This window comes from Pogoniulus pusillus, chromosome 3 (genome assembly GCF_015220805.1).
Source record: "Pogoniulus pusillus isolate bPogPus1 chromosome 3, bPogPus1.pri, whole genome shotgun sequence".
Taxonomy (NCBI): Eukaryota; Metazoa; Chordata; class Aves; order Piciformes; family Lybiidae; genus Pogoniulus; species Pogoniulus pusillus.
Genome location: NC_087266.1, coordinates 47,185,277 through 47,213,068, shown reverse-complemented (window position 1 = coordinate 47,213,068; position 27,792 = coordinate 47,185,277). Strand labels below are relative to the sequence as shown.

At 40.7% G+C, this 27,792-nt stretch overlaps 1 protein-coding gene and 1 long non-coding RNA gene across 2 annotated transcripts; one reads left to right on the top strand and one right to left on the bottom strand.

Annotated features, from left to right (window-relative positions):
• Positions 1 to 2,909: 2,909 nt before the first annotated feature.
• On the top strand, positions 2,910 to 9,142 carry CCDC122 (coiled-coil domain containing 122). Its single transcript, XM_064141225.1, has 4 exons — positions 2,910 to 3,035; positions 5,073 to 5,471; positions 7,052 to 7,168; positions 8,978 to 9,142. The coding sequence occupies exons 1-4, from the start codon at positions 2,922 to 2,924 to the stop codon at positions 9,140 to 9,142; spliced, it is 795 nt and encodes a 264-aa protein (XP_063997295.1). The 5' UTR covers positions 2,910 to 2,921.
• A 6,661-nt stretch (positions 9,143 to 15,803) lies between these two features.
• LOC135173988 (uncharacterized) lies at positions 15,804 to 17,638 on the bottom strand. The gene is made up of 2 exons (XR_010301624.1): positions 17,541 to 17,638; positions 15,804 to 17,472 (listed from the first exon to the last, which is right to left on the bottom strand). It is a non-coding gene; the product is annotated as an uncharacterized LOC135173988 (long non-coding RNA).
• Positions 17,639 to 27,792: the final 10,154 nt, after the last annotated feature.

Genomic DNA, 27,792 nt, shown 5'->3' with positions numbered 1-27,792 from the left:
CTTCAGGGCCACAGGTCTGAAATGAGTATGCTGATTTCTCCTTGGAGAACTCAGAAATTTTACAGGGCTCTGTAAAAAAGTCTGAGTGTTCTGACAGGACAACATAAAGGTCAAAAGGTAAATGGGGGAGTGAAGGATCAGGATTTGTCCAAGAATCGTATGAAACTAAATGCTTTCTCAACTCTGCTGAAATCACTCATGGCAGAAAAGTATATGAGAACTAAAAAACAAGAGTTTCTTTGGTCATAAATGGAGGAATTGATATTTTTTCCTATAAATTGGTACCCTATGTCCCCTCTTTCCTTCAGCTCCAGTAAATCTACATTTCTGCCAAGCCAGTAACACAACTTCTAAGTCTCCTACTATGTGACTTTCTGACTCTCCTTCCAGCATATGCTGGGCAGAGGGATGAGGTCTGAACCTTCCTGTCTCTCCCTCCCAAAAGGAACCCATGTGGGTACCTTGCCCTTACCTATGCATGAAGTTTGCAGAATCATAGAATCATAGAATCAAGCAGGTTGGAAGAGACCTCCAAGATCATCCAGTCCAACCTAGCACCCATAGCCACTCAACCACTGAGACTTTCCACCCCACTGTCAAATATGCCTTAAATACATTACTAAACAAGGGGACTTTGATAGAGGGACCAACACAAAAAACGACAGACTGATATTCTGTCTGCAGCTTATGATGTCAATTCAAAAAGAGACGAAATAAGTAGCCTGTATAAAGAGATAAGCAATGAAGTTAGAAAAATGGTGAACTCGGATTTCAGAGGAATATAAGGCAGCAGGGCTAGAAGTCCATGAGTATAAAGAAGAGCCATTGCACAGAGCAGGACAAACTGGGTCTCGTTTCTTCCTCGCAATCCAGTGGTGCTCAGCAGAATGCATGCGCTCTGCAGTGCGTGTCGAACACGAACAAGCTGTGACAGAAAATGCTGTTTCATACCACGAATTCGGCAACTGCAGCAACTGAGAAGCTAAATAAAGCTAAGCAAAACGCTCAGCTCCAGGGTGAGTCAGCCTTCACCACTGCTACGGGCCGCGCCAGGAGGCACCCACCCGCTTCTGACAGCACAAGGTGTTCCCTCTGTTTGCCCTTGGTCTCCGGCCGGAGGCAGCGCCACCTTCCTCGGCCCTCTCCCAGGTGTCCGTGCCCCTTGGCCACCGCTAACGGCCGCGGTCCCCTCAGGCGACCGAAGCCTCGGCCGCGTAGTGGACTCAGCCGACAGCAGCCCTGAGCAGCGGCGGTCACTCGGCCTGGGCGGGAAGGGCGGGGCGGCCACTGCAGCCCCTCCTCAGAGGGGCGGGGGCGTGGGACGGCGGCAGGCGTCGCTCGCCCGGGGTGCTCAGGCAGGGAAAAGCGGGGTGAGCTCCGTGTGGGAGCCTCGTCCTCCTCTCCCTCTCTTCCGTTGGCGGTGCGGGCTGTTTGCCGCAGGGGCAAGTGTCGCCTGGCCGGCGCTGGGGAATGTGGAGTGCCTGAGCGGGATACTGCTGAGGGCCGAGAGGTGCCGGGACAATCCTCGCAGCAGCCCGGTAAAGGCATAGATAGATTACTAGTCAGCATAGATAGATTACTAGTCAGCATAGATAGATTACTAGTCAGCACTACCAAGCTCCAGACACTCTGGCCCTACCCTACCAACCTGACCTATGTGGGTTATTTAATATTCTGGGTTCAAGTGTATACACAGAGTGCCCTTTGATGTACTGGACGGCAAGCTGCACCTGTGACAGGCTCACTGCATTGCCTCCAGAGTTCAGTGTCGCTGTGATACTTTGTACAACAACCCAAACTCACGCTTTAAGCGCTCTGCTCAAAGTTCTTCCCTGAGAGAGTCATTGGACACTGGAATGGGCTGCCCGGGGAGGTGGTGGAGTCGCCGTCCCTGGAGCTGTTCAAGGCAGGATTGGACGTGGCACTTGGTGCCATGGTCTAGCCTTGAGCTCTGTGGTAAAGGGTTGGACTTGATGGTCTGTGAGGTCTCTTCCAACCCTGATGATACTGTGATACTGTGAGATGCTGAGAGAAAGAGGCATTGGTGTCCGGAGAAGGGCAATGAAGCTGGTGAAGGGTTTGGAGAGCAGGTCTTGTGAGGGGCGGCTAAGGGAACTGGGGGTGTTCAGCCTTGAGAAAAGGAGGCTGAGGGCAGACCTCTGCTCTCCACAGCTGCATGAAAGGAGGTTGCAGTGAGGTGTGGGTCGGCCTCTTTGCAGTGCTGCTAGTTTGAGACTTCCAAAATGACAGCTTTCTCAGCATTGTTTAGCTTAAGAATGGCTTAATGGAGTTGGCAGTTGCAGTCTGGTAAATGCAATGTGTGGTAATGCAAATGCTCAGGCTAAATATGAGAGCATGCTCTCATGCCTTTCAGGTGCTTTTAAGAGGTATGACTACTCACAAATCAAGGTTCTGACTTGTGGACAAGGCAATAGAACATTTTGTGTTGTAAAACTCTGCACAAAAATATGCTGATTCTTGGTCATTTGCTTTGAGCATTTCACAGTGTCACAGTATTATTAGGATTGGAAGAGAGCTCACAGATCATCAAGTCCAACCCTTTACCACAGAGCTCAAGGCTAGACCATGGCACCAAGTGCCACGTCCAGTCCTGCCTTGAACAGCTCCAGGGACGGCGACTCCACCACCTCCCCGGGCAGCCCATTCCAGTGTCCAATGACTCTCTCAGTGAAGAACTTTCCCCTCACCTCGAGCCTAAATCTCCCCTGGTGTAGCTTGAGGCTGTGTCCTCAGGCAACCTGCTCTTGTTGATAAAAAATGAGCTGAATGAATTAATGTATTGACCTGAGATTCCATAGCGAAGGCCTTAATATTGTTCTTTCTTTAGCAGGATTCAAATATAATGGTGATAAACCAACTGGCTTCTTTCATGTCCTTCTAGTTCTGCACTTTTGCCTGAAATGGCCAAGAAAAATCCACCATCACTAATTGAAGTTGTAAAACAAGTTGCAGAGCAGCAGCATTCACAAGCATCAGAGTTTGAAAAAAACAAAACAGTTCTGTTTCAATTGCAGGTAATGACTTCAATTAATTTCATTTTTTCATTAGATGAGGAACCATTCCCATGAACAGCAGAAGCTGATGATACTTAATTTTCTCTCTGGGTGTTTGCATTTATGTATAAGGCAGCTGTTCTGTTCTATAGCATTTAGGCTTAGCCAAAACTCTGCGTGTGTGTTGTTATATGGAAGGCTGCACTATAGCTAAGACTTCATTAAAGCAAGCTATATCAGAAGCTTTTTGGTTGGTGAGTTGGTTGGTTGCTTCTTAAAAAAACACTGAGATTACAAACCCACAAAAACTCAATGCAAAGTTAGAGCTCTTTAGATTTTTCATAATTTCCTGAGAAATTAGTGGAAAAAGGAGATTTAAAAAGCATCCCTTTAGGCAGATTTTCACCAGCCTGCATAGTCTAGCACCTTTTTAGTACAAAATACTTGTTTATCCTGTGTCTTTGAAGCAGGGGTCCTAAGTAGTAATTAAGTACTGGTTTTACTAGTAATATTTTGTGGAACACTGGGTACATGCAGTGTCTTTAGAGCCCGAAGTAATTAAGTTAGCTCATTTATTTTCTTCCTCTTCACACTGTTTTTTCCCCCCAAAAAGCACAAACCATTGGAAATTTCCTACAAACGTTAATGTTAGCAGAACAGCAAAGTTAAACAATTTGGAACTTGAAGTCAGAATGCAGAACTTTTACTCTTTACTCCTAGCCCCATGTGTGCATATGACAAAAGACACACACAACAACACTTTTATCTCTAAAAGTGAAGGTCTTTGCCATTAACATCTCTTTCCTACCCATCCTCAGTAAGTGGTGGCTGGCAGTGATACAGGCCCTACTAAAACTGTAGCCCAAGAATTCCAAAGTAAAAGTTGCACAGCAAGTTTTTGTTCTTTACAGTTAATATTGTCTTAATCTGTTCAAAATCATGGATTATAAGAAGTTGGAAGAGACCTCCAGGGATCATCGAGTCCAATTCCTTTGCAAAAGCAGGATCAGTTAGGGCAGGCTGCACAAGAATGCATCCAGGCAGGTTTTGAAAGTCTCTAAAAAAGGAGATTCTGCAACCTCTCTGGGCAGCCTGTTCCACTGCTCTGTCACCCTCACTGTGAAGTGTCTCCTTGAATACAAGCCAAGCAGTCCCTGCTTCCTGTAAAAGATTTCATAGCACTTTTAATGCTTCCATTAAGGAAAATATAATTGAAGACATAAAACACAGTGCAAATAATCTCATTTAGTGAACTAATGTTGCTTGTTACTTCAGATGCAATTCCTCATAGCTATCTCACATCATCCAATGTTAAGTCTACATGAATCCTCTACACACCCTTGCTAGACATCAGAGAGAGAGTTCAACCCTCCTATTTAAGATTTACTTGTAGACATGATGCTTGGCAATATGGTTTAGCAGGGGACTTTGCAGGTTTATGGTTAGACTCAATGATCTCAAAGGTCTTTTCCAACCTAAATGATTCTATGGTTTTATGATTTCTTATGGTGTGAAGTACTGCTTTCTAGAGTTGCTCATTTCTTGACAATGATAAGATGTAAAGGTCCTTTTAGAACTAAATGCATATTTCTTAGTGGGTTAAAAATAGCTGGGATTAATATTAGTGTGAGAAAAGTGGAATTAAAAACTTCAGTACAACAGATTAGATAAACTCCATCACCCTAAACACCCATCTATGTGTTTGTGTGGGTCTGCAAGTGATTTTGGGCATCATTAATTGTTTTTGTCTGATTAGGTTTTAAACTAGATTTTAGCTCTAAACTAACATTAGAGTTGAGTTTGATCTGTCACATCCTACATACCTTGCAAATATGGGAATCTAAAATAATTTAAAGAGTTATTTAATATTTTAGACTTAATCTAAACAGAGAAGTCTAAGACAATATCCTCACATTGTGCCTCTAAGGTGTTGATTTTAGGAAGTAGAACTCTCATTATCTTCCATTCAGCTACATAAAACAAGTGAAAAATAAGACTGTCTTGAATAAATTACAGCATTTAACCAGAGAATTAATATCCTCTCATTTTTTTTTGCAGGCAAAGTTTCAAGAACTAGAAAAAGAAATGGATTCCATTCTGTTAGAAATTAAGAAAACAGAAAGGGATATATCTCTGCAAGACGATGCCATAGAGCTGACAAAACATCACTGTAAAAATCTGGAGGTGCAAGTCAGAGGCCTATATTCTGAAATTTCAAAGCTGAGGCATGATGCAGAAACAGTACAAGAAGAATTTGAGATGACATTTGCAAGAAACAATGAGTATAGGCAAAAAATAAAGGCTCACAAACATCTCTTTTGGGAGATGGAAAGTAAAATGTCAGCTATGATTGAGCTCAATAAAAAGAAAGCTGTTGTTAAAGAATTAAAGACAAAGAAAGAGGAGTTGATGCGTGATCTCCAGAATCCAGAGGGAACAGTTACAAAACAAGTTCAGGTACTGTATTTCCTCTTTGATTCTTTTCCTTTTACTGTGAAATAATGTTGGCATAGTTTAGCTGATGTGGTTATTTTGTCTAATATGTTTGCAGTTCATCAGAGTCTGATTATGGCAAATATAATGATGCATTAATTGAAGGCATTTTGATTGCAGTGTGTATTAAAAAAAACCACATCATCAGACATTTTTAACCCATGTATTATTGTGAAAGTCAGGTTCATTCTATGTGATTGAGTGAACTCAGCTATGGAAAAAAAAATCACAGAGATGTAAATTAAACTCATTGCAAAGCTATTGTAGAGACATTGTAGCCAGGTGGGGGGGTTGGCCTCTTCTCCCAGGCAACCAGCAATAGAACAAGGGGACACAGTCTCAAGTTGTGCCGGGGGAGGTATAGGCTGGATGTTAGGAGGAAGTTGTTGGCAGACAGTGATTGGCATTGGAATGGGCTGCCCAGGGAGGTGGTGGAGGCACCATCCCTTGAGATCTTCAAGAAAAGACTGGATGAGGCACTCGGTGCCATAGTCTAGTTGACTGAATAGGGCTGGGTGCTAGGTTGGACTGGATGATCTTGGAGGTCTCTTCCAACCTGGTTGATTCTATGAGTCTATTTGTGGGCTTTGAGTGGTTGCTTAAACTCATGTGGATGCTTTTCAGATTTCTGTGGAACATTGCCATGTATTCTTTTAACTTAGCTGTCAGGTTAACTACAGCTTAGCTGTTTGGTAGCAGGAAGTAGTTTGGTGAGATGATGATATAAAGAAGGAGTGAGGAAAAATGTATTTGTTTTGGTATTCTGCTATAGCATTGATGGTTTTACTTGGCCCTAGTTGCAATAATTATTAAAAGCCACCATGCAGGAATTTTTCACTGCAAAACTTTACTAAGTTTTGTATGAAGTTGCTATGGGATCACAGTTTTAAACTCTGATGCCACTTGCATTATTGACAATCTGCTGTTGTTATATTCATGTTAATTGATGAAAATATGGTTATACAAACCTTGAATTACTGATAAGCAATGATCATTAACATTGTATTTCACTATGTGAAAGAAAAAAAAATCTATCTCAAATACAAACAAATCTTTAAATACTGATAAACAATGATCATTAACATTGTATTTCATTATGAGAAAGAAAAAATCTATCTCAAATACAAAAAAATCTTTAAATACTGATAAACAATGATCATTAACATTGTATTTCACTATGAGAAAGAAAAAAAAATCTATCTCAAATAGTCCATTTTTTCCCCAGTAAATTGGATTTTAAAGGAATTTAAGACCATAGTTCAAATTCCTGTATTGTAGACTGCATGTCTACAATATATATTCTTAAGTATATATTCTTAAGTATGTATATATTCTTAAGTATGCAAATCCATGTTATAGTTTTTAGTTATTAAATGTAATTAAAATTAATAAATCATTCATTATTATTAGAATTGTTTATTACTGATCTTTATCTTGTATTTATTGAGTGAGACTGTTAAAATGTGACATTTTAAATAAGATTAATAGAAGTACTGTGCAACTTTATAAGGAGATAATTTCTGTATCATGACTTACATCTTCAGGAGGAAATTGCACTTTTAAAAAGTGAAATCACAACACTGAAAGAGCTCATCAATAAAAAAACAGATTTGCTGGAGGAAGAAAGAAAAATGCATGCTAAGCTTAAAAAAGAAATTGAGGTGAGTCATTTGACTAAAATATAATTACAGTTCTCCTGACAGAGTGTAGATAGTTTAAATGAAGTTTGAAGTAGTTTGCACACTCTTTCTGTCCATTGTGGACATAATGTATATCCATTATTCAAGTATAGACAATAACCATGTTGTCTTAAATTCTTCACACTGATAATCATTCTAAAATTCAGACCTTAACTGCTATCATGAGAAAAACTCAAGTTGAGAACAATTTGTTGAGTCTTTTAAAAAAGAGTTCAGCTGTGAACTTCTGGTATGATAGCCTGAAAAGAAAGAGATCACTGAGTGGTGCTACAGCATGGGGTTTTATTTCAGTAATACTTCTGAAATACTTTAAACTTCACTGCTGATTTGATTACTCATGACTTGTTCTTGATAACTTGTCAATGATAGAATTAATTGCAGCAAGAAAATGGACTTCTCATGAGTCTCTCTAATTTGAACTGACATTAAATTAGAGATAACACAGCAGATCCTAATTAGCTGCCAAGATAAAATTCTGATAAATAGTATAAAGCTTATCTTTTTAAATAATTGGACTATATTTTATGCTTTTGTTCCTTACTAAAATACTTTCTATGTCTAGATAGCTTTTAGTATGGAAGTTTCACATCATTTATCTTGGTAGTTCAAATAAGTGCCACAACATTTAAGGGGCAAAGCTTGATAATACAGAGATAGCAAAGCTTGATAATATAGAGATTAACTGATCTAAGGTCAGCTCTGTTGCCCATTGTAAAACGTAAGAGGACAAAATAATCATTTTTTTCATGTGATGGGGAACAGTAGAGAGTTTTTAAACTGAAAACCAAAACACAAACACTTACAGGTCTGTGCTATTCAGCATCTGAGAAAATATTTTATTATCAAGGCAATATCCTCCTAAGAAAGTTCTCTAAACCCAAAGTGAAATTAGGCAACATAACAATTGTGTTCTGTTCTCTTATCAAAATCAATTTAATTGTATAGTGAAGGTTAGCTTGATCTTTAGTTGTTTGGATTATGCAATGTTTTTCTCTCAGAAAGAAACAGGGTTTAAAATGGAATCTTTCACAGTATTAAGAGCTGTCTGAAAAACAATCCTTTTCTTAACATAAAAAGTGAAAATGGACAAGCAGGGACATTATTTACCTAGCAGTTCTCAGTGCAACTGAAAAACCACAACAACAACAAATTAAAAAGAAACATCAAGCTAACAAAACCAAGGCAGAGCAAGGGAATAAAATGTGATATTAGGCACACAAATGAGGTTCCACTGAGCTCCAGTGGTGGGATTCAGCTGTACATTGATGACACCTAAATGTTGATTGTGGTTATTTGAATCCAGATGGCTACATGTGAGTCAGAGGGGTTTCCCTTACAATCAAAGGAATTGTAGTCAGTGACACTTTAGAGATCAATTCAGTTAGCCATATGTAGATCTTTATAGTAGGGTGAGCTGCACCATCTAGTCTTTCTAGACTTTATAGTATGCATCAGCTAAATTCCTGTTGATCAAAACAAGAATGTAGACATGTAGGTCACACAAACACCTCTAAAGTTAGGTGTCTTAGTCTGCAGAATCTACCTGCAAACATCAGATCTTGTCATAGGATTTTTACATATTGTGTGGACTTGCAGCATCTGGCACTGCATGGGCTGAAAGTAGCTGGTCTTATAACCTCATGTAGTTCAACAAGGCTTTTTCCTTCTCTTAGGCTCTTTCCCTTTCTACACTTACAGCTGGTGAGCTTCCCCCACCTCTGTAAATTGTTTTACTTGAGTGAAATTTTGAATTCTATTCTATTTTATTAGGTGCAGAATAAAAGATACAATGCCATTCTAAAACGTTTGCATTGCCAACTGAACAAACTCCATTCAGATAAAAGACAATGGCAGTGGAACATTCAGCAGCTGGAGAAGAAGGCGACAGAGCTAAGGAGGTGTCTTGAGGTAGTGGAATTACAAAGTAGGATGTAAAACAAGCCTGCAATGTGGTTAATCTTTTTCAGGCAGAGGTTGTTGGGGTTTTTTCCCTGAAAATACTACAAAATATTAAATAGCCCAATAGCTGGGCCTGGGCTCAGTGCTTTCTTTTTAAAGTTTTTCTGCCTTTCATTCTGCAACCTAAACTAGCTTGTGTTTAAATCTGTAATGCTTTGCAATAACTGCTTTATTTACTGTAGCCAGAGGCTGTTCAGGAAGGAAATTAATAACTTTTATAGCTGTTTTCAAAATATGTGCCAATTTTATCTAAAATATCATTTGAAGACAGGCAATTAAGGTATGAGTAGTTCCTTTTTATTTGATTAGATCACTGAAGATCGAGACCTACATTGTTCTTCCTGCAGATAAATTGGTATCAGTGTATGCTTGCACTCTTGGAATACCAAGATTCCAGATCTTTTATCCACAGCCTTTTTTACTGCAACTTGCTAAGGAACTCTGAATTTTGCTGGGCTGCATTTTGCTGTGTGGGAAATTCGTGTAGATGATGTTACAGTCTGTTAGCCCCATATCTGAAAGGATGACAAGGAGGACATAGGGTGTCCAGCTATTAAAGGCAGAAACACCCAGGACTACTCTTCAAATAATCTGATGTCAACTGGTCTAACACAGGTTAGCAAGGAGAAATAAGTAAGCAAAGAGAGGACTTTATCTGTCCTGCTCTTAAAATGGAAGAACTCACCTTTTAGAAATAGGAAAGTATTATAGATGATTGTTTGCAGAGGAACTTACTGCTTAGAGGATCAGAACTAAGTAGTGGGAGCCATCTAAGTGGTTAATGTTTGGTGAGGTGATTCCTAACACAATGACCACATATTAAAAACTCTTGTTGAAATAGTAATGAACAGTAGACATTTTTTCTTTGCCTTGTTTTTATTGTATGCTTGGCATTTGAGGAATTCACAGTATTTTCTCTGATCCCTGAGGTAGCAATTCTGGGTGGACATAACCTGTAGCATTGATCTGTTTTATCAAAGTAGCTTTTTATTTGAGGTGTTGTCTTGATTAATTTAAATTTCTCTTTGCTAATGAATATAAAATGAAGACTTCAGCAAATTGAGTGTTTACTGTGGAAGCTGTTAAACTGCTTGAAAGCAAAGTTTAAAATGCAATGCTGTTATTAATTGTTAGAACATGTATATTAACATTTCCCTGGGTACGTTATTTCACTTAATATAAAGTTGTTCTAAGCAATATGCTGACTCAAGAAGCCTCTCTCACCATCTTAAAACTATTGCATTTCTTTGGCTTGGTCTTTTTCCTTTGCAATACTATCAACCAGACTACATCCATGAAACAATAACGTATAAAGGAAAACTTCTATATCTTATGCTATAGTAACAGTAATGTGATATGAATACTTTATCAGGTTAAAAATCTTCTACCATTACTTATTTTAAAAGAATATACAGAAAGACATCTTAAAACTAACCTCTAATCTTAAATACCTTTCTATTTGAAGTGTCTCACACATTCAGTTGTGACAAGTCCAGAAAACACCAACAGAATACTGAGTCTTGTCATGTACACACATTATCATAACATTACAACTGTTTGTTCACAAACACAGCAAAACATCTTGCATTTGATTAATGTGTATCTTCTAGAAAGGGATCCAGACTTGAAAAAAAATAGAGTATTTGCTGCCTTAGCAGTTTGATTAATTACTCTTCTTTTTGTTTTGCATCATTTCTTATTTGAATTTACTCAGCTATCCGATGAAATGAGTGTGCTTTATGTCTTGAGAAAAACACTTATGCACTGTCTTCTTGCTGAATTAAAAGCCTTCCAAAGTTAGTGACTGTCAGCTCTGACAAAACTTTACCTCTAAAATTGCTACAGCCTCCAAAATTCTTAGGATATTAAGACTGTGAGCCCTTAACTATGCTTTTTGTCTCAATATTCAGTTTCTAATTATTTCTGAACCAGAGAAGTCAATGCACTATGATACAGTTCTTATCAGCTACAAAAAATTACTTTAACCAGATGTGCTTTGACATTTACTACCCTGGTTATCACAGTTTAACTTTGCACTTCATTACTAGTTGAAAACAACTCTAGCAGACAATCCAAACCTTCTAAGGTAACAAAAATTAACCTTTATTTTTCTTGCTGGCCAATGAAGATGTTCGTTATTACTTCTCTGTGTATTAGAGAAGTTTCTACACTATGAAGTAAATACCTTAGACCTACATTGTCCCTGTTGGGTTTTTTGTTTGGTTGTTTTTCTTCCCCCATAAATCTTAATATCTTTTAATAAATCTTAGTATCTCACTTTTTTTAATGGTTTTTAAAATTGCTTAATATTATTTATCAAAAGTGACAATGAGAACTGTATACTCCTATTAATGTCTTCGCCTACACAGAGGCCCTTCTGCCATCCAAGGTCTAAGCTGTCTAATACTCAGTTTTGCTCTGTATTTTGCAAGGGAGCTCATGTTCTTGTCTACTGGGTCCCTTGACCCCTTCAAGAGGTCTCACTGATCAAAGGTGTACTTCTTTTCCCTCAGTATAAAACTTGGTTTTTCAATATACATATTTAAGTGGACTAACCTTGGCTTGACTGTGTCTCTCATACTCTGGTAACTGCAGGGGAACTCCCCTACATCTGATAATAGCTGAGCTCTGCACCAGAAATAGCCCAGACTTGTTATTCCCTCTGCCCTGGTTTTCCAGAGAAGAAACTTAGCTATGCAAACCAGAAGGGAGCTGCTGCATGATTTAGCCATATCCCTGTATGAATGGTGGGAGCTTTTCAAATTAAAATACACCTCAACATCTCAGCTTTCCCAACACAAAATGTAGCTGTAGTCCAGTTAGCTAATTTCACTCTGTCTGTGCTATGTGTAACTGTTCTGCTCTCATATAATTAAAACCAAAACAAAACAAAACCAAGCAACAAAACACAGCTGAGCTTATCTTTCATTCCATATAAGTACAATCTCTAGTATTGATCTTAGTATCAATACCTGTGGAGTCACACTATGAATACTCCCTTCATATGTTGGGCCTTCTACAGTTATCCCTGGAAGTGTTTTAGTAAATCCTTAGTCCATCTTACTTATGCTTTGCTGACTATATAGGGTATGAACTCTTTAATACTAATATTGTTCAATAGAAAGTCCACCATGTCACAAGAAGTCTGTTTCATCTCTGAAATAATTTGTTGTAAGGACTCTGTTGTTGTCATCTTGCATCACTGTCCTAGTTAAATGCCACAATTATAATTGCTCTTCCCACATAAGCATGCTATTTGTGTTTAACTCAACTGTGTTGATAACCCAGGTGATTCATCTCTAATCATCGAAGCTTTGCATGTTCTCAGTGCCCATCAAACTTCTATAAGTTTAGTCACTGAGTACACCTGAAATCTGTAGCCAGTTAATTTATGTGCTCAACATCATATTTTATAGGTTCAAATACACCTGATTAAACAGATCCTTGCATCAGACAGCATTTGCCTATTTCCCCATGCACAGCATTTCCATTTTACCATCTAATATTCAACAGATAATAAATATAAGGAAGTCCTAAACATTTTAAAATTTAATTGCAGCTAATTGGAAAAAACACTCATCTAGGGAAAAAGCTCACCTGAAACAAGGGAATTTAAATTACTTCCTTCTCTAAACCATCACCATTCTGTATAACATAGGGGGAAAATAAATGTGATTTTTCACCATGAGAACAGTTAGACATTGGAATAATATCCCAAGAGAAGTAGTGAGGGTTCCCCTGTACTAGTCAGCTTTAACACTTAGCTCGACAGGATGCTGGCCACCTCATTTAATCTACACTTTTACCTAGAAAGGTTGGACCAGATGGTCCTTGGGGTCCCTTTTTTTTCTAAATTGTCTAATTCCAGCAGATCCTGGCAACTTGCTGAGTCAGATTTTCCTTGGAACGATGTTGAACTCAGGGCATTTTTTCTTCTGTTAGCAAGCAAGTAGGGACAGTGGGAGAACGTTTTATGATTTGCAGTGGATAACTTAAAGTGCACTTTGTGTTTTTTGCATAAGGCTGTCCCAGCTCCCAGTGGAGAAATGCACTGCCAAACCCCTGTCAGTAATTTCTGAGGATGTGTGGGGCTGAGAGGGTGGAGAAACTTTTGGCTTCAGCCCTCTGCAGGCAAACGGAAAAGTGGTGACTGCCCACTCTGAACCACACAAAGACAGCAAACAGCAGCAGACATGGAAATAAACGTGTGGAAAAGCTTGACAACTAACAAGACCTACACACTGCTTAGCAGAAGTTTGAAGCACAGGAAACTGGATTTATTCCAACAATCCTGTGTAAATGAGTAGGAACACTCCACAGGGAACCAATGCAGCCGTTGGATCGTACCATCTGACGCAGCATCATGAAGGGAAGGATTTCCCCAGGCTGTAAGCTGACACTCCACCTGAAACCCTTTCATGTGACCAAACAACCTCAGATGCTGAAGCAGAAAATAGTGCCAGACATACCTGCTAAAATCTTTGATCTCAAGGTTACAAGCAATAGGCAACAGAACAGGGAAGGCTTTGCCTCTGTTGCAGTTTGCTGTGCCCTCAGGAGAGTCACAGAGAGCCAGGTTATTCTACTATGCTTCATAGGCAATGCTTCAGAAGAAACACAAGTCGTGGCCACACCATGCATTGATGTAACGTCATCTTGCTAAGGGTGAAAAAAAGCCTTTGGAATTCTCACCTAGTTTTCTGAAATTCGTTAATATATTGTTATCAAAGAAATTATTGGATCCTTTGTTAAAACAAGGCTGTGGAATGTACCACTGAGTCATGGCAAGGCAGTGACTTCCTGAGAAATTCCAAGCAGTACTATATATTTTTTTTTTTCCTTTTCATTGTCTGTTTTGCAGGAGGAGGCAAACACTTTTTCAGGGGCTGGGTTAAGGCAATGCAATAAAATGCCTCAGAAACGCAGATTGAGCAAAAGGAATTCACAGACTGCTTAAAGTAATGTACACAGTTCTTTCCCTTGACTTTTCCCAGCGTTTAGAGGAAGCAACATGTAGCAACCTAACAAAATGAAGAAAGGAAGATAAACCACGAGCTGTGAAGAACAAAGCAAGATAAACAAAATATTTACCCTTCCTACCCCAAAAAGAAAGGTAACTTCACTGCACATTCCCTATGGATGAAAGCTAACAGTGGATACAGCTTTATCATCTTTCCAGATAGTATTCTGGCTGAAAATGGTTGCTACAATAATGAGGACAGTGCTCTGTGTTCACAGATTCACAGATTGCATCACGTTGGAAGGGATCTTCAAAGGTCATCTTGTCTAACAGGGACACCTCCAGCTAGATCAGGTAGCTCAATTCCACATCAAATCTGATCTTGAATGTCTCCAGGGATGGGGCCTCCACCACATCCTTGGGCATCCTGTTCCAGCATTTTACCATTTTCATTGTAAAGAACTTCTATGTCTGTCCTAAATCTACCCTGCTTCAGCCTCAAACCATTGCCCCTTACCCTGTTGCTACAAACCAATATAAACACTCCTTCCTCAGCCTTCCTGTAGTCCCCATCAGATATTGAAATGTAGTTATAAGATCTCCCAGAGCCTTTTCCCCAGGCTGAACAGCCCCAATTCTTTCTGCCTGTCCTCCTAGGAGTGATGCTCCAGCTCTCTGATCATCTTTGTGGCACTCCTCTGGACCCGCTCCAGCAGGTTCATGTCTTTTGTGTTGAACAGAGATTTCTCCTGTTAGGAAATTACATGCTTGTTTCTACATTATGCAGTAGCTTTTTAATTTAACATAGTCTCATTTTACAGCATTCAGTAAAATCTCCCAAATCTTTCTGAGAACCATGAGCCTTTTATCTCTCATTATATTGTATACCATATATTCGATACTTACTGGCTAAATGTCACCCAGAAGCTTCAATATCTTCCTGTGGTTTACACATTATGTTAATTAACGTGTCACTTCCAGTGTTTTCGACAGAGTTACAGAGATTTTCCCAGCACAGGCAGTTCGAAATGCAGTTGATTTTCTTCCCCACCGACAATAAAGTCCAATAGTTCCCTCTAGTGGTAAAATGTCTTTTTACATGGTAAAGGCAACATTCCTATGTTTCAGTTTGAAGATTTATAAAATCATAGAATCTTTTCGGCTTGAAAAACACCATTCAGATCATCGAATTCAACCATCATCGAACTCGATCAAGTATGGTGCTAAACCATGTTGCATAGATGCATCTCTTAAACGTCTTCACCGAGAGAGTGATTTCCCATTGGAATGGGCTGCCCAGGGAGGTGGTGGAGGCACCGTCCCTGAAGGTGTTCAAGAAAAGACTCGATGGGGCACTTAGTGCCATGGTCTAGTTGAGTGGCTAGGGCTGGGTGCTAGGTTGGTCTGGAGGATCTTGGAGGTCTCTTCCAAGCTGGTTGATTCTATGATCATATCTATGATTGTATCACAAATGGTATTGAAAGGGGCGAGTCTGCATTCTGCTCTGCACTGGTGAGACCTCACCTGGAGCCCTGCATCCAGCTCTGTGGCCTTCAACACAAGAAGGACATGGACCTGATGAAGTGCACCCAAAGAAGGACAACAAAGATGATCAGAGGGCTGAAGCAACTCTCCTATGAAAACAGCCTGAGAGAGCTGGGTTTGGTCAGCCTAGCGAAAAGAAGGAGCATTTCAGCGCCCGAAGGGGACCTACAGGAAGGCTGGAGAGGGACTGTTTAAAAAGGCTTGCAGCAATAGGGCAGGAGTCAATGGTTTTAAACTAGAGCAGGGTAGATTTAGGTTATACATAAGGAGGAAGTTCTTCACAATAAAGGTAGTGGAACAGACTGCCAAGAGATGTGGTGGAGGCCTCATCCCTGGGGACATTCAAGGTCAAACTTGATAGGGCCACAAGCAGTCTGATCTATTTGGAGATGTACTTGCTTACTGCAGGGGAGGTCAGGCAAGACAAGCCCAAGGATCCCTTCCAGTCATTCTGTTCCAACCACCTCCCTGGGGAGCCTATTCCAGTGTTTGATAACCCTTTCAGTGAAGATGTGAGACTGGTTAAATTCATGAGAAGATGATGAATACTCCTAAGTGCTTTTTTGTTTCTGAACAGGCAAGATGAAAAGGAAGTATTGAGTATTCTCTTACAACTTCAAACAATTGGATGATTCAATTTATTTATTCTTAATTGTTGATCAGTTTTAAAAGAGGAAGAGTTTAGCAAATTTCCTCACACCTTCTGTCCTGATCTGTCTTATAATGCAAAGTTTGCTGCTAATAGAAGGACTTAACATTTTTTCCTTAAAAAATAAGTTCTAAAACTGTTTTTGTGAGCTACAAGCAGTCATACAAACTGTTCCTTATGTCACTTTGTTCTTAATAAAATCTATTCTAAGATCATTGACTTCCTGCTGTTTGCTGAAAAACACATTTCAACTAGATTAAGTCAGACTTATAGCTGACTAAAACTGACAGTAGCTGGTAGTTATGGATTTGCAACATGTTATATAAACCCATGCTTTCAGGCTTCTTAAATAACCCTGCCTGGGCTAAATCTTTTGGCCTGAAACTGCAGTTCTATCTCAAGGTCAGTGTTCTGGAAAGCTTAAACATAAGGTATGAATGTCATTGCTTGAGGCTGCCAATATACTTGACAGGAGAAAAGCATTCTGCAGCTGATCCCATTCTTGTGTGCCTTATTGAGAGTCTGGCTCTTCCAGTCACTACAAAGGAATCCTAGAGCAACTACCTGTCATGGTTTGAGCCCACTCAGCTGTCACCAAAGCACTTGGCAGCTGCTCACTCACTGCTACCCCCTCTGATAGATGTGGAGTAGAAAAATACAACGAAAGGCAGGAAAGTTGAGACAAAGGACAGGGAGGGGTCACTCACTAGTTATGAACACTGGTTATAGACAGACTCAACTTGGAGAAACAAAATTGATGTACCTTGAAGAACATGGCCACCACTCATTCACCAATCGAATCAGATCAGAGCAGTTATAAATACAATCCTTTTTCCCATCTCCTCTTTCCTTCTTGGGCTCAGCTCTCCCTTAGCTGTGCAGGAGGGCAGGGAATGGGGTTTGCAGAGAGTACCTGATCATTGTTTCTGCTGCTTCTTCCTCCTCAGGAGGATAACTCCTCACAGTTGTCCCCTGCGGCAACATAGCATCCTTCCCACAGGAAACCATCCCCCACAAGTTTCTCCAATTAGAGCGGTTCCCCTTCACAGGCTGCAATCCTCTCAGCCATGGATCACTCCAGAACAGGCCTCCATCAGAGTCATGACCTCCTTCAGGATCAATCCTTTGCTCCAACATGGGGTCCTCTGTGGTCTGAAGAAGAGATTCCGTCCACGTGTGTCTCTAGGGATTGCAGAGTCTCATCCTGCCATATTACTTACCATGGGCCAAAGGAGCATAACTCCTCTGTCATGCCTTCCTGCCTCCTTCTTCAAGGACCTGGATGTCTGTGGGGTTGTCTCTCCCTCCTATCCCACTCTTTTACAAAACAAAAGCGTTCTCAAAAATAAAGAAACCTGCCCTCTTAAATATCTTATCACAGGGTCACTGATTGGCTTTCCCAGAGGTGGGTCCAGTTTGGAGCAAGTGAAGCATCTCAGAGCTTCTTACAGGGGTCATGGCAGTAGCCCCCTTCCCCACCCCCAAAACTCCCCAGACACAAACCCAACACAGTACCTTTAATTAAAAGTATTCCATTAAATGAATATTTGGTATGAGATAATCCACCTCAGTGGACCAGTGGCTGTCTCAACCAACCTGGATAAAACTCTCATTGCTCTCATGATTACAGCAGGTTTTGTCATGCCTGTTTGTAGCTAACTTAAGGATTGCAATGTCCTGCTTGAGTGCAGTATAAATATGCTATCTACCTTTTGTGCATTTCTATTAAAATTATTACTGTCTCTCAAATTAAGAATTCATACTTGTCAGGGAAGGCCAATAGGCCTAGAATCATAGAATCATAGAATCAACCAGGTTGGAAGAGACCTCCAAGATCATCCAGTCCAACCTAGCACCCAGCCCTAGCCACTCAACTAGACCATGGCACTAAGTGCCTCATCCGGTCTTTTCCTGAACACCTCCAGGGACGGTGACTCCACCACCTCCCTGGGCAGCCCATTCCAATGCCAATCACTCTGTCTGTGAAGAACTTCCTCCTAACATCCAGCCTAGACCTCCCCTGGCACAACTTGAGACTGTGTCCCCTTGTTCTATTGCTGGTTGCCTGGCAGAAGAGACCAACCCCCACCTGGCTACAACCTCCTTTCAGGTAGTTGTAGACAGCAATGAGGTCCCCCCTGAGCCTCCTCTTCTCCAGGCTAAACACCCCCAGCTCCCTCAGCCTCTCCTCACAGGGTTTGTGTTCCAGGCCCCTCACCAGCTTTGTTGCCCTTCTCTGGACACCTTCCAGCACCTCAACATCTCTCTTGAATTGAGGAGCCCAGAACTGGACACAGTACTCAAGGTGTGGCCTGACCAGTGCTGAGTACAGGGGCAGAATAACCTCCCTTGTCCTACTGGCCACACTGTTCCTGATCCAGGCCAGGATGCCTAAAACATGTCCTGGCTTGCCCCACCCTTCTGCTGATGGAGGAAGCAAGGATGTGAGGAAAAGGAAGGCTTGGGCCGTTATGTCCCCTGCCAAAGTGACAAGCAGGTACCCACAGGTGTTTATGCACTTGTGAGTGCCTTGCACAAATAAGACCAAGCAAACCCTGGTGTCCCAGGTTGAGAACTGTAGGGTTAGAAAAAAATCTTCTGGGGACTAGAAGACTACTACTCAGTCCTGTAATTCTGCTATCTCTTTATCAACTCATGGCAAGGCCAGCTTGTTCTCCTCTCCTCTTCCAGCCTTGTGTCTGGCGGGAACCGCTTTATCAGGAGAAACATGTAAGTGGTGGCCTGTTTTGGCACCTCCAGAAGCTTGTGTTTGGATGGTGGAGGCACTGGGGAGGGAGGATTGGAGCACTGTGGATTATAGATTTAGTTTTGGGCTGGGGGAAACTTCAAGGGGGTTCGCCATAGATGCTGTTTTTGTTTTGTAACGTCGTCTCAGTATCTCGCTCCAAATATAAGTCTGTATTTTTTTTTCTCCAATTTCACTTGAGAGCTTCATTTCTTCTTCTTTAAAAACTGTGACACCTGGTTTCACCTGATATGGTCAGTTTGGCAGATGCCATTCTGATTGGTGAATCTCTGTAGCCAAAGAAGCCATTACACTTGGGCAAATAATGTAAACTGAGCTAAGTTGCAAGCAGTTGTGCTACTTCTGCCTTGCTGCTCTGCTTCAGTGTGTGCTGCTCTGCCCTGTGTTCTGCTCTGCCCTGCCTCACTGCTCTTGGCTTGGGCACCGTATTCTGCTCTGCCTTGTGCTCCAGACCAGCCTAGTCCTGATGTTCTGGGCTTGAACTACCTGGAAACTGAATTGCCTTGAGAAGGCATTAAGTGCCTCACAACATGGTGAGAAGTGCCACTGACACTTGTGTTCTCTGCACGTCTGCAAGAGATCCTGCCTGTGGCTCTGCAAAGCTTCATGGCAAGTCTGGAGTCCAAGAAGAACCAGGGTCAGGTCAGAAATCGTCTGCCTCTTTCCTAGCACCCTGTTTGAGCCTGGGAAGGTCTAGAAGCCTCTCAACAGCTATCAAGATGGCCGAGCCGTTCCAACACTGCCACAAAGGAGGCAGGGACTATCTCAAAATCCCTCTTCCACCACCATGAGCAGAACAGACTTTCCCTAAGGCTTCAGGCTGGCTATTTATAAATGGGGCAAAGCCGTTTTGTGGCTAAACCTTTCCAGTTTTCTGATTCTCCTAAATTACTAAATTGTCCATAATCATCCTTGTGAAGATTTTCCTGACTGAATTAGAGCCCAGATTCTACTGCTTTGTATGTAGTTTGTGGGTGAGGCTTTTGGGGAAAAAAATCACTACATGTTTTATAATTCCTGCCTCATTAATTGCCCAAACTAATTCAGTACTGCTGCTAAGATTTATTTTATGGTTAATGCTTTTGGATTAGGTTAACCAATGCAGTTGGAAACACAAGCAAACATTTTGGCAGAGGAGAGCTTGAGTATCTCAGTTTTTCCCCCCAGTTATATCTCTTGGTTTTTCCTTTATTGTCATGGAGCAAAAGAAACACTTCTAGAGGATGTTTCATCTGAACTGCTTTATACAGACATATTACTATGAAAGGAGTTGTGTCCTAAAAGGTCCTATTTCTCTCAATTGACTATAAAGGGAGTGAAAGATCACTAACTCAGATGTAAATAACTGCATTCTGATGTCTAAAGTTAGGTAAGATGCATCCAAGCCACCACAGCCATAACAACATTGTTAGTAGATGCTCTTGTTTTTGGTTTGCTTTTCCTTTTTTTTGTCTTATTGGTGGCCACATATTTTTATTTGCTCTTTTCTAGCTTTCTCTATTGATTTCCTGGCCTGTAGGCTTCTCATTTATATATTACATTCAGTGTCACAGATTCCATATGTTACACTGGGGAGTAGTGAGATGCTGGTGCTAACAGCTATTTCCATTTGCCAGTGAACCAGAGCAGGCTTTTAGCTAAATATTTCCTCTTTCTTGATGGAATGCTCTTTGCTTTTTAAGCAACTTTTTCGTTTCTGTCCTAAAACTCTGATTTTTCATTTGCTTTTTCTATCTGGCTTCTCTCCAGTCAACTTCACTCACAGTTTTCATCAGCCACGGAAAATTAGCTCTTTTGCAGCATCAGCTTGCTACTGTGCAGGAGATTCACCTTGCCTGTCTTGGACACTTCTTTAGTAACTCACATTCTGTTGGTGCCTTGATCTTTGCACTGACTGGAGGGGGTCTGGATGGGAAGAAAACTACCTCTTGGATAAGTAGCAGGAGAGGGGATAAACTATCCTAAGGCTCTAAGAGAGGTGGCATGACTTGCCTTCCAGCAGTGCCTATTTCCTTCTGTTGCCTGCAGAAAGAATCCAGGGCAACTAGTTCTAAACTCATGGTAGATGATTAAAATTACATGACATAAATCCCAACTATTATCTTCAGTTATCCCTCACCGACTCCAGGCCAGGAATTAGTACCGCTCTGTCCATCATAGTCAGACTATAATTGAGTTACCTTGTATTGAGAGCAGTAATACTTTCTGTATTAAAGGATCACAAGGAATAATTTTAGAAACTCTAATAAGTAGTGTGACCTCCATGCTACATTTCTGAAATTGAATTCTCCCATGGCAAGACAATTGCTCCCCCGCAGTCTGCTTCTCACTGCAGACAAGTCGTAAGAAATAATTCTGGTATGGCTTCATGGTCTATAAAGACTCTCCCTTCTTCCCACTATGCTGTATTCTCTTCTGTCCTTTGTGTAGTAGCACATTGACAATTAGTCTCTGAATTATAATAGGGATAGTCATACTAGAATCATAGAATCAATCAGGTTGGAAGAGACCTCCAAGATCATCCAGGCCAACCTAGCACCCAGCCCTAGCCACTCAACTAGACCATGGCACTAAGTGCCTCATCCAGGCTTTTCTTGAACACCTCCAGGGATGGTGACTCCACCACCTCCCTGAGCAGCCCATTCCAATGGGAAATCACTCTCTCTGGAAACAACTTCCTCCTGACATCCAGCCTATACTTTCCCTGGAACAACTTGAGACTGTGTCCCCTTGTTCTATTGCTGGTTTGAATATAATATCCTGATTATTATTCAGAAACTACTAATAATTTTTTAATTATGTAATATTATTGAGATATTATATTCATATTATTATTATCTAATAGACACCAGTTAGCAATGTCTTTGTAGTAGTACCATTACATCATTCACTACTTTCACCTCTTCCCCTAAACAAGTTCTATCTAAAGGTGTTTAGCATTCCAGTCATATCAACTATCTCACCCGTACCCAATACTACTTGCATCAGTGAGAATTTCCAGTCTCTTCTTTATAACCTAGACTTTCAAAATTAGTACCTAATGACCAGAAAAATGCTGAGCAGCCCTTTCAAAACGAGGATTTGAAATGTAGGTAATAAACTTAGACAAGAGTACCAGGGGAATGTGAATGGGAGGCAGACACTGACTAAAAAGAAAAGAAATTGGGTAAGGGAGAACAGTAGAGCATAAGCCTCTGTTCATTTTATCCTAGAGAGCCCATGGTGGAATGTGGGGTTTGTAAGTATGACAAATCCCCCAAAGGCAGCAAATAATCTCATCTTGTGCCAGCCACGGGAAAGTCTATGTTACTATCAGTGTCTGTTCACTCGTGTGACAGAGATCTGTGCAAGGGATCTGAAGTACTGATCCTGCTGCTGCCTCTGTAAGTATCAGTATACACTCACAAGGTTGCTTTCCAAAAAACTCATCCTTTGAACTAAGTTATGAGATTAGTTTGATGCCCACAGAATTCTTTCTCTTCCTCGTGGCACCTTCAGTACTTCCTCACAGGATTCAGTAGCTCCTTACATTTTTTACGTGTGGCAGCTGGAGACATAGCACTTAGATCTTGTTGCAGCTCAGAATTGCAGCTGTGTCACGCTGTGACCTAATGGCTCAGATTGTGTTCAACCATCGTGGGACCTGATATTCTACAGTCTTCTGCACTAGGAAAGAAATGGCTTGAACATCCAAAGTGGAAGACAGGGCTCTTATTGATAGTATGTTCTTCTGCAGGCTCTTAGAATCATAGAATCATAGAATCAACCAGGTTGGAAGAGACCTCCAAGATCATCCAGTCCAACCTAGCACCCAGCCCTAGCCACTCAACTAGACCATGGCACCAAGTGCCGCATCCAGGCTTTTCTTGAACACCTCCAGGGATGGTGACTCCACCACCTCCCTGGGCAGCCCATTCCAATGCCAATCACTCTCTCTGCCAACAACTTCCTCCTAACATCCAGCCTAGACCTCCCCTGGCACAGCTTGAGACTGTGTCCCCTTGTTCTATTGCTGGTTGTCTGGGAGAAGAGTGTTATGCAGTGATTCCTACACCTCTAACACACTTGAGGTCTGTTTTTACAGACAAAATTTGAGTTTGATGAGTTACCCATCATAACAAAAAATTCTAAGGCTGCTCTTTCAATCATACCAGGATTAAATATTGTCATGGTGAAGAAGAAAGTCAGCCCACTGCAGTTATTGTCATTTCCTGGTCTGCTTCTGAGAGAATATGTGTGCATCAAAGATTTGATTTAGATAGGAAAAGCCTAGTTTTCAACAGATTGTTTGCATAACCGTACACAACCTCTCAATGAATTGCTGGAAAATCTCATTTCTATAGCCCTACCCATTTTAATGAACTTCTCCTTTGTAATTATTTAATTATCCATCCTTCTGCTCAAGAAAGCCAGCATAACAATGATTTAGCACAGTGCTGCAGCAATTAGCACTCACAAAATAACAAAGAAACACCTCATTACTCAAGGAGGGATCAAAGTATAAAATCAAAAGTAACTCATTACAGCCATCGTAACACAGTTCTTACAGTAGCAATCACAATGTTTTGGTGGGTTTGACTTCATTCCTTTTATACCTAAAAAGAAAAAAAAAACAACTACAGAGCATGCCGATCCCATTTTCAGGAAGATAATAATTAAGAATTTCAAAGCCTTTTCGGTTTTCTGTTGAAAAATAGAAAGCTGATTTACTGCAGCTTTTGTCTGGTCTAACTCCATTCACTTCACTAAGTCTGAAGTTGAAAAAGGAACCATACGTTGGTGGTTCTACCTGTAGGTAGTTTAGTTGTTGCTTTGAAAACTTAATCTGACTCATTTTGCCTTCGTATTGCCCAGGCAGCTGCAGATGACTTTCTTTCCATCTGAATGCCTTTACAGTGTTAGGGTTTTTTTTTTCTCCTCAGTGCTTCCTCTTTTTTGTTGTTGTTTTCTTGGTGTTACATTATATTACTAACTGATGACACAGGGGATTTTGACTACTTTTTAGGTTATTGGCACCAGAGACATTCTTAATCATGCTTATTAGACCTTCAAGAGCACTAATTTTCTTGTACAAAGGGAGCGTTGAACTTTCATTAGTGTATTTCCCCAGCGCTTTAATTTTCTGATACCATTTAGTATAATTATGTTTGCTTTTAGTACATAAGTGTGGAAAATAATGTACACTGGGAAACAAACAACTCAAAAGCTGTCATAAAAGCATAAAAGAGCAGCTGATAAGAAAAGCAGCAGCGAAACATTGTTTATAGAAGCAATGGAAGACAAGAAGAGCTGACATATTGTGATGCTAACAACTCCAATTAATGATGTATAGAAGGTCAAGTATAAATGAGAAAGAGAGGAACTGTTAATAGAAAACGTGCTAGTAGACTAAAATGAGAAGTTTGAGAATGTGCACTGCAAGAGCAGAAAATTCTGATGAAAGGTTTGATGGGAAATACATTTGCTGAGATTTTTTTTTCTCTCTCCTGAATAGGAAATGAGGCATAATTGTTAGAGATAACAAAAGGGAGATTTTATCTAGCGAGTGCAAACTGCTGTTGTGAAATACGTGTCCATTTTATTTCATCCTCACTCATATATGACAATCGAGTTTAGAGCAGAGTTCAAGACGTGTTTGTTTAACCAAACAGTGAATTTGAATCAATAGACAAGTGGGAGCATCTTTTCAGTGGGACTTTAGTGGTCATGAAAGCGAATGGCCTGTTTCACAGCTGTTAATTCTCCTACTTTTGCAGATGTGTCTAATAAATTTCCACTGAGAATGATGTTCTCCAGTAGATACATTAGTACCTAATAAACTCCAACTGAGAATGATGTTCCTTAGTAGATACAGTAGCGTAGTTCCTCACTGCTGGAATTCCAAGTCATTTAGCTGTAAAGCACCTCTCTCCTCAGCCTGCATTTGGGTGTCGCCTTAACTCATCAGCCCGTTCTCCAGCGTGGCAAAGGAGCTTTTAATAGTGGAACGGACAGCAAGCCAGAAGGCCACTTGCAGTGAATCTTGCTGAATCTGTGGGGCATTCCTGCCTAACCATAGCTACATCAAGCATGTAAACAAATTAGCTAGATTTCCACTGTGAAAGAGAGGTACCTTAAGAAGGTGATTAACTCTCTCTTCAAATGAATGTTTTGGTTAAGCTAATTGCTCTAGAAAGCAGAATTGCCCTGCAGTGATGTCCTTCACTAGAGATGTTTCATCTGGCTGTGTTGGAATTTGGCTTGTCTAATATTTAGCCATTTGAGCATTACCTGCTGTAAGCTAATCACCTTAGCTTCTTGGAGCAAGAAGCACATCCAGTGTGCAGGCTGAAATTGATGCCTGTTAGAGATAGCATGAATCATCCTCTGGATGTAATGTATTCTATTTCCACGTGTGTCCAACACAATTAACTTGAGCCAGACTTAAGCTCTTCGAGCTGAAATATAAATATAGATGTAACTTGCCTATTTTTAGCCATGGAAAATCAGGGTGCCAGGTTTAAGTAAGGTCACTATTTTCACTTAGCCTGTCTGCCATGTGTTTTAGGTAACTTCTGGTCAACGACTGTTGAAAATGCCACATCAAATAGTCTTTCTTCTTGTGTTTGTCTGGGATAGAGGTGGTGACATTCATGACAACATAGCTGCTTTTTAATTTCAACTTAACTTTTGTGTTGAGGTACTCCACTGATGACTCTGCCAGCATTTCCCATTAGAATCTCCTATATTTAGAACTATACATCTCCATCAATAATGGAATAGAACCTAGCCATCTAGAGGGTGGCATTTTTCTGTGGGATATAATTAAACATGGATGGTTAAATTCCTTCTTTTTAGGTGCTGTTGGTTTTGAAGACATTTTCTGTCCCTTCCATTACAAAAATATTTTGGTTTGCTGCTTTGTGAATGGCTCATCTGTAACAACTATGGTTGTTTAATTTTATTTTAATGAAGAATGAAAAGAAAATCCTTAAAAAGCACAGTGAAGTTAACAACTCTGCTCAACAGTGAAAAGCAGACACAATCTCTGATATCATACCTCCCCTTGAATAGTATAATCACTGTCGTTCATTGTCCCAGATCGTGTGAAATATGACAAGGACATTATGGAAGACAAAGCCAATCACTACCACAAAAATAGTAAGTTCTGTAGCCAGTAATTTCTGACAAAGAAGAAAATGTGCAAGTTAAAGTTCTACATAGTCTCAGATGTAGTGTGCTGCCATTCTTTAAACTGAAACACTTTGATGGAACATCTCCCAAACTTCCCCACTAGTTCCAGCATGCTCCTAAATTCTCCTCCATGCTGCAACATCACTCTTTTATTCCTGCTTCTGGTTGTGAATCCTTTTTTGACAATATAACTTCTGTTGCACTCAAAATTCATACTGAGTTCTGTTCCCTTGTTTATACACCTCAGCTCTCGTGGTAGTTTTCACCCAGCATATTGATTTTTTGCCCATATGGCTTCCTGCTTTCCTTCTTTATAACCACCACCAGGCTTCTTAAGAAAGCAGAATAAATGCATTAGAAATGATGGCACTCATATAACGTTGTTGCCACTCAATACTATAAGAACAAATCACATTTTTTTTGGTCTGCCAAGTCCAAGCTGCCTCACAACATTCTGCAGCAAATTTGGTTAGCAGAGTTGAGGAAAACTGATTATCTGCACAGAAGTGATTGCTGCTTTAACTTTCTTTGTTGTCATTCCTGTATTTGTAGCTCTTTGACGTGGCAAATCACTGCTAAGAGAGAAGTGTGAAGTGTCTGTCAGTGGATGGCCCAGCATCAAAACATGCCAATTAGCAACATCCCCATCTGTTGCCTAGACTCATGCTTGCTCCCTGCCTGTTCATGGAGCCAAGATTGGAACTGGAAGCCATGGGTTTCATGAACAGCGCTGGTAGCCAGTTTCTGCAGTGCTGCACATTGTCTTAAGAATGTCTCATAGAAGCTACAATATTAAAGTATTGTCAATGCCCTTCTAATAGGAGCTAGGCCTCTTCTCTTAAAACCTAATGCTGTTCAAGACATCACTACAGATTAGTCGGGATCCATTTAAGACAGAAAGTTAGAGTTGATGCTGAAAAGAGAACTGTTGCCCTTTCACACCCATCCTAGGACACAAACTGCCCTGCCTGACAGAAGGAATTAATGTGCAGAATATCCTCCTCATTAGGTTACTGTAAAATCTAAGACTGATGAAAAATGTAGAGACTAACGAAAATCTGCTACAAAACTGATCCTATGTCTAGCAGAATCTATAGGACTTTAGGCCATTAACTACTGGGAAAACTAAATGAACTGAGAATCACAGAAGCATAGAATCGTTTTGACTAGAAGAGACCTTTAGTATTGAGTCCAACTGCTAACCCACACTCTCAAGTCTCCCCTCAGTTGCCTTTTCTCCAGGCTAAATGAACCCAGTTCCCTCTGCTGCTCCTCACAAGACTTGTTCTCTAGACCCTTCACTAGCTTTGTGGCCATTTTCTGGACACACTCTAACACCTCGATGTCCTTGTAGTGAGGGCCCCAAAACTGAATGCAGTATTCAAGGCATGACTTTACCAGTGCTGAGTAGAAAGGGACAATCATTTCCCCAGCCCTGCTGGCCACACTGTTATGTATTTTACACAAGCCAGGATGCTAGCATACTGGCATACTGCTGGCTCATAGGTAGCCAGCTGTGAGCAATAGCCCTA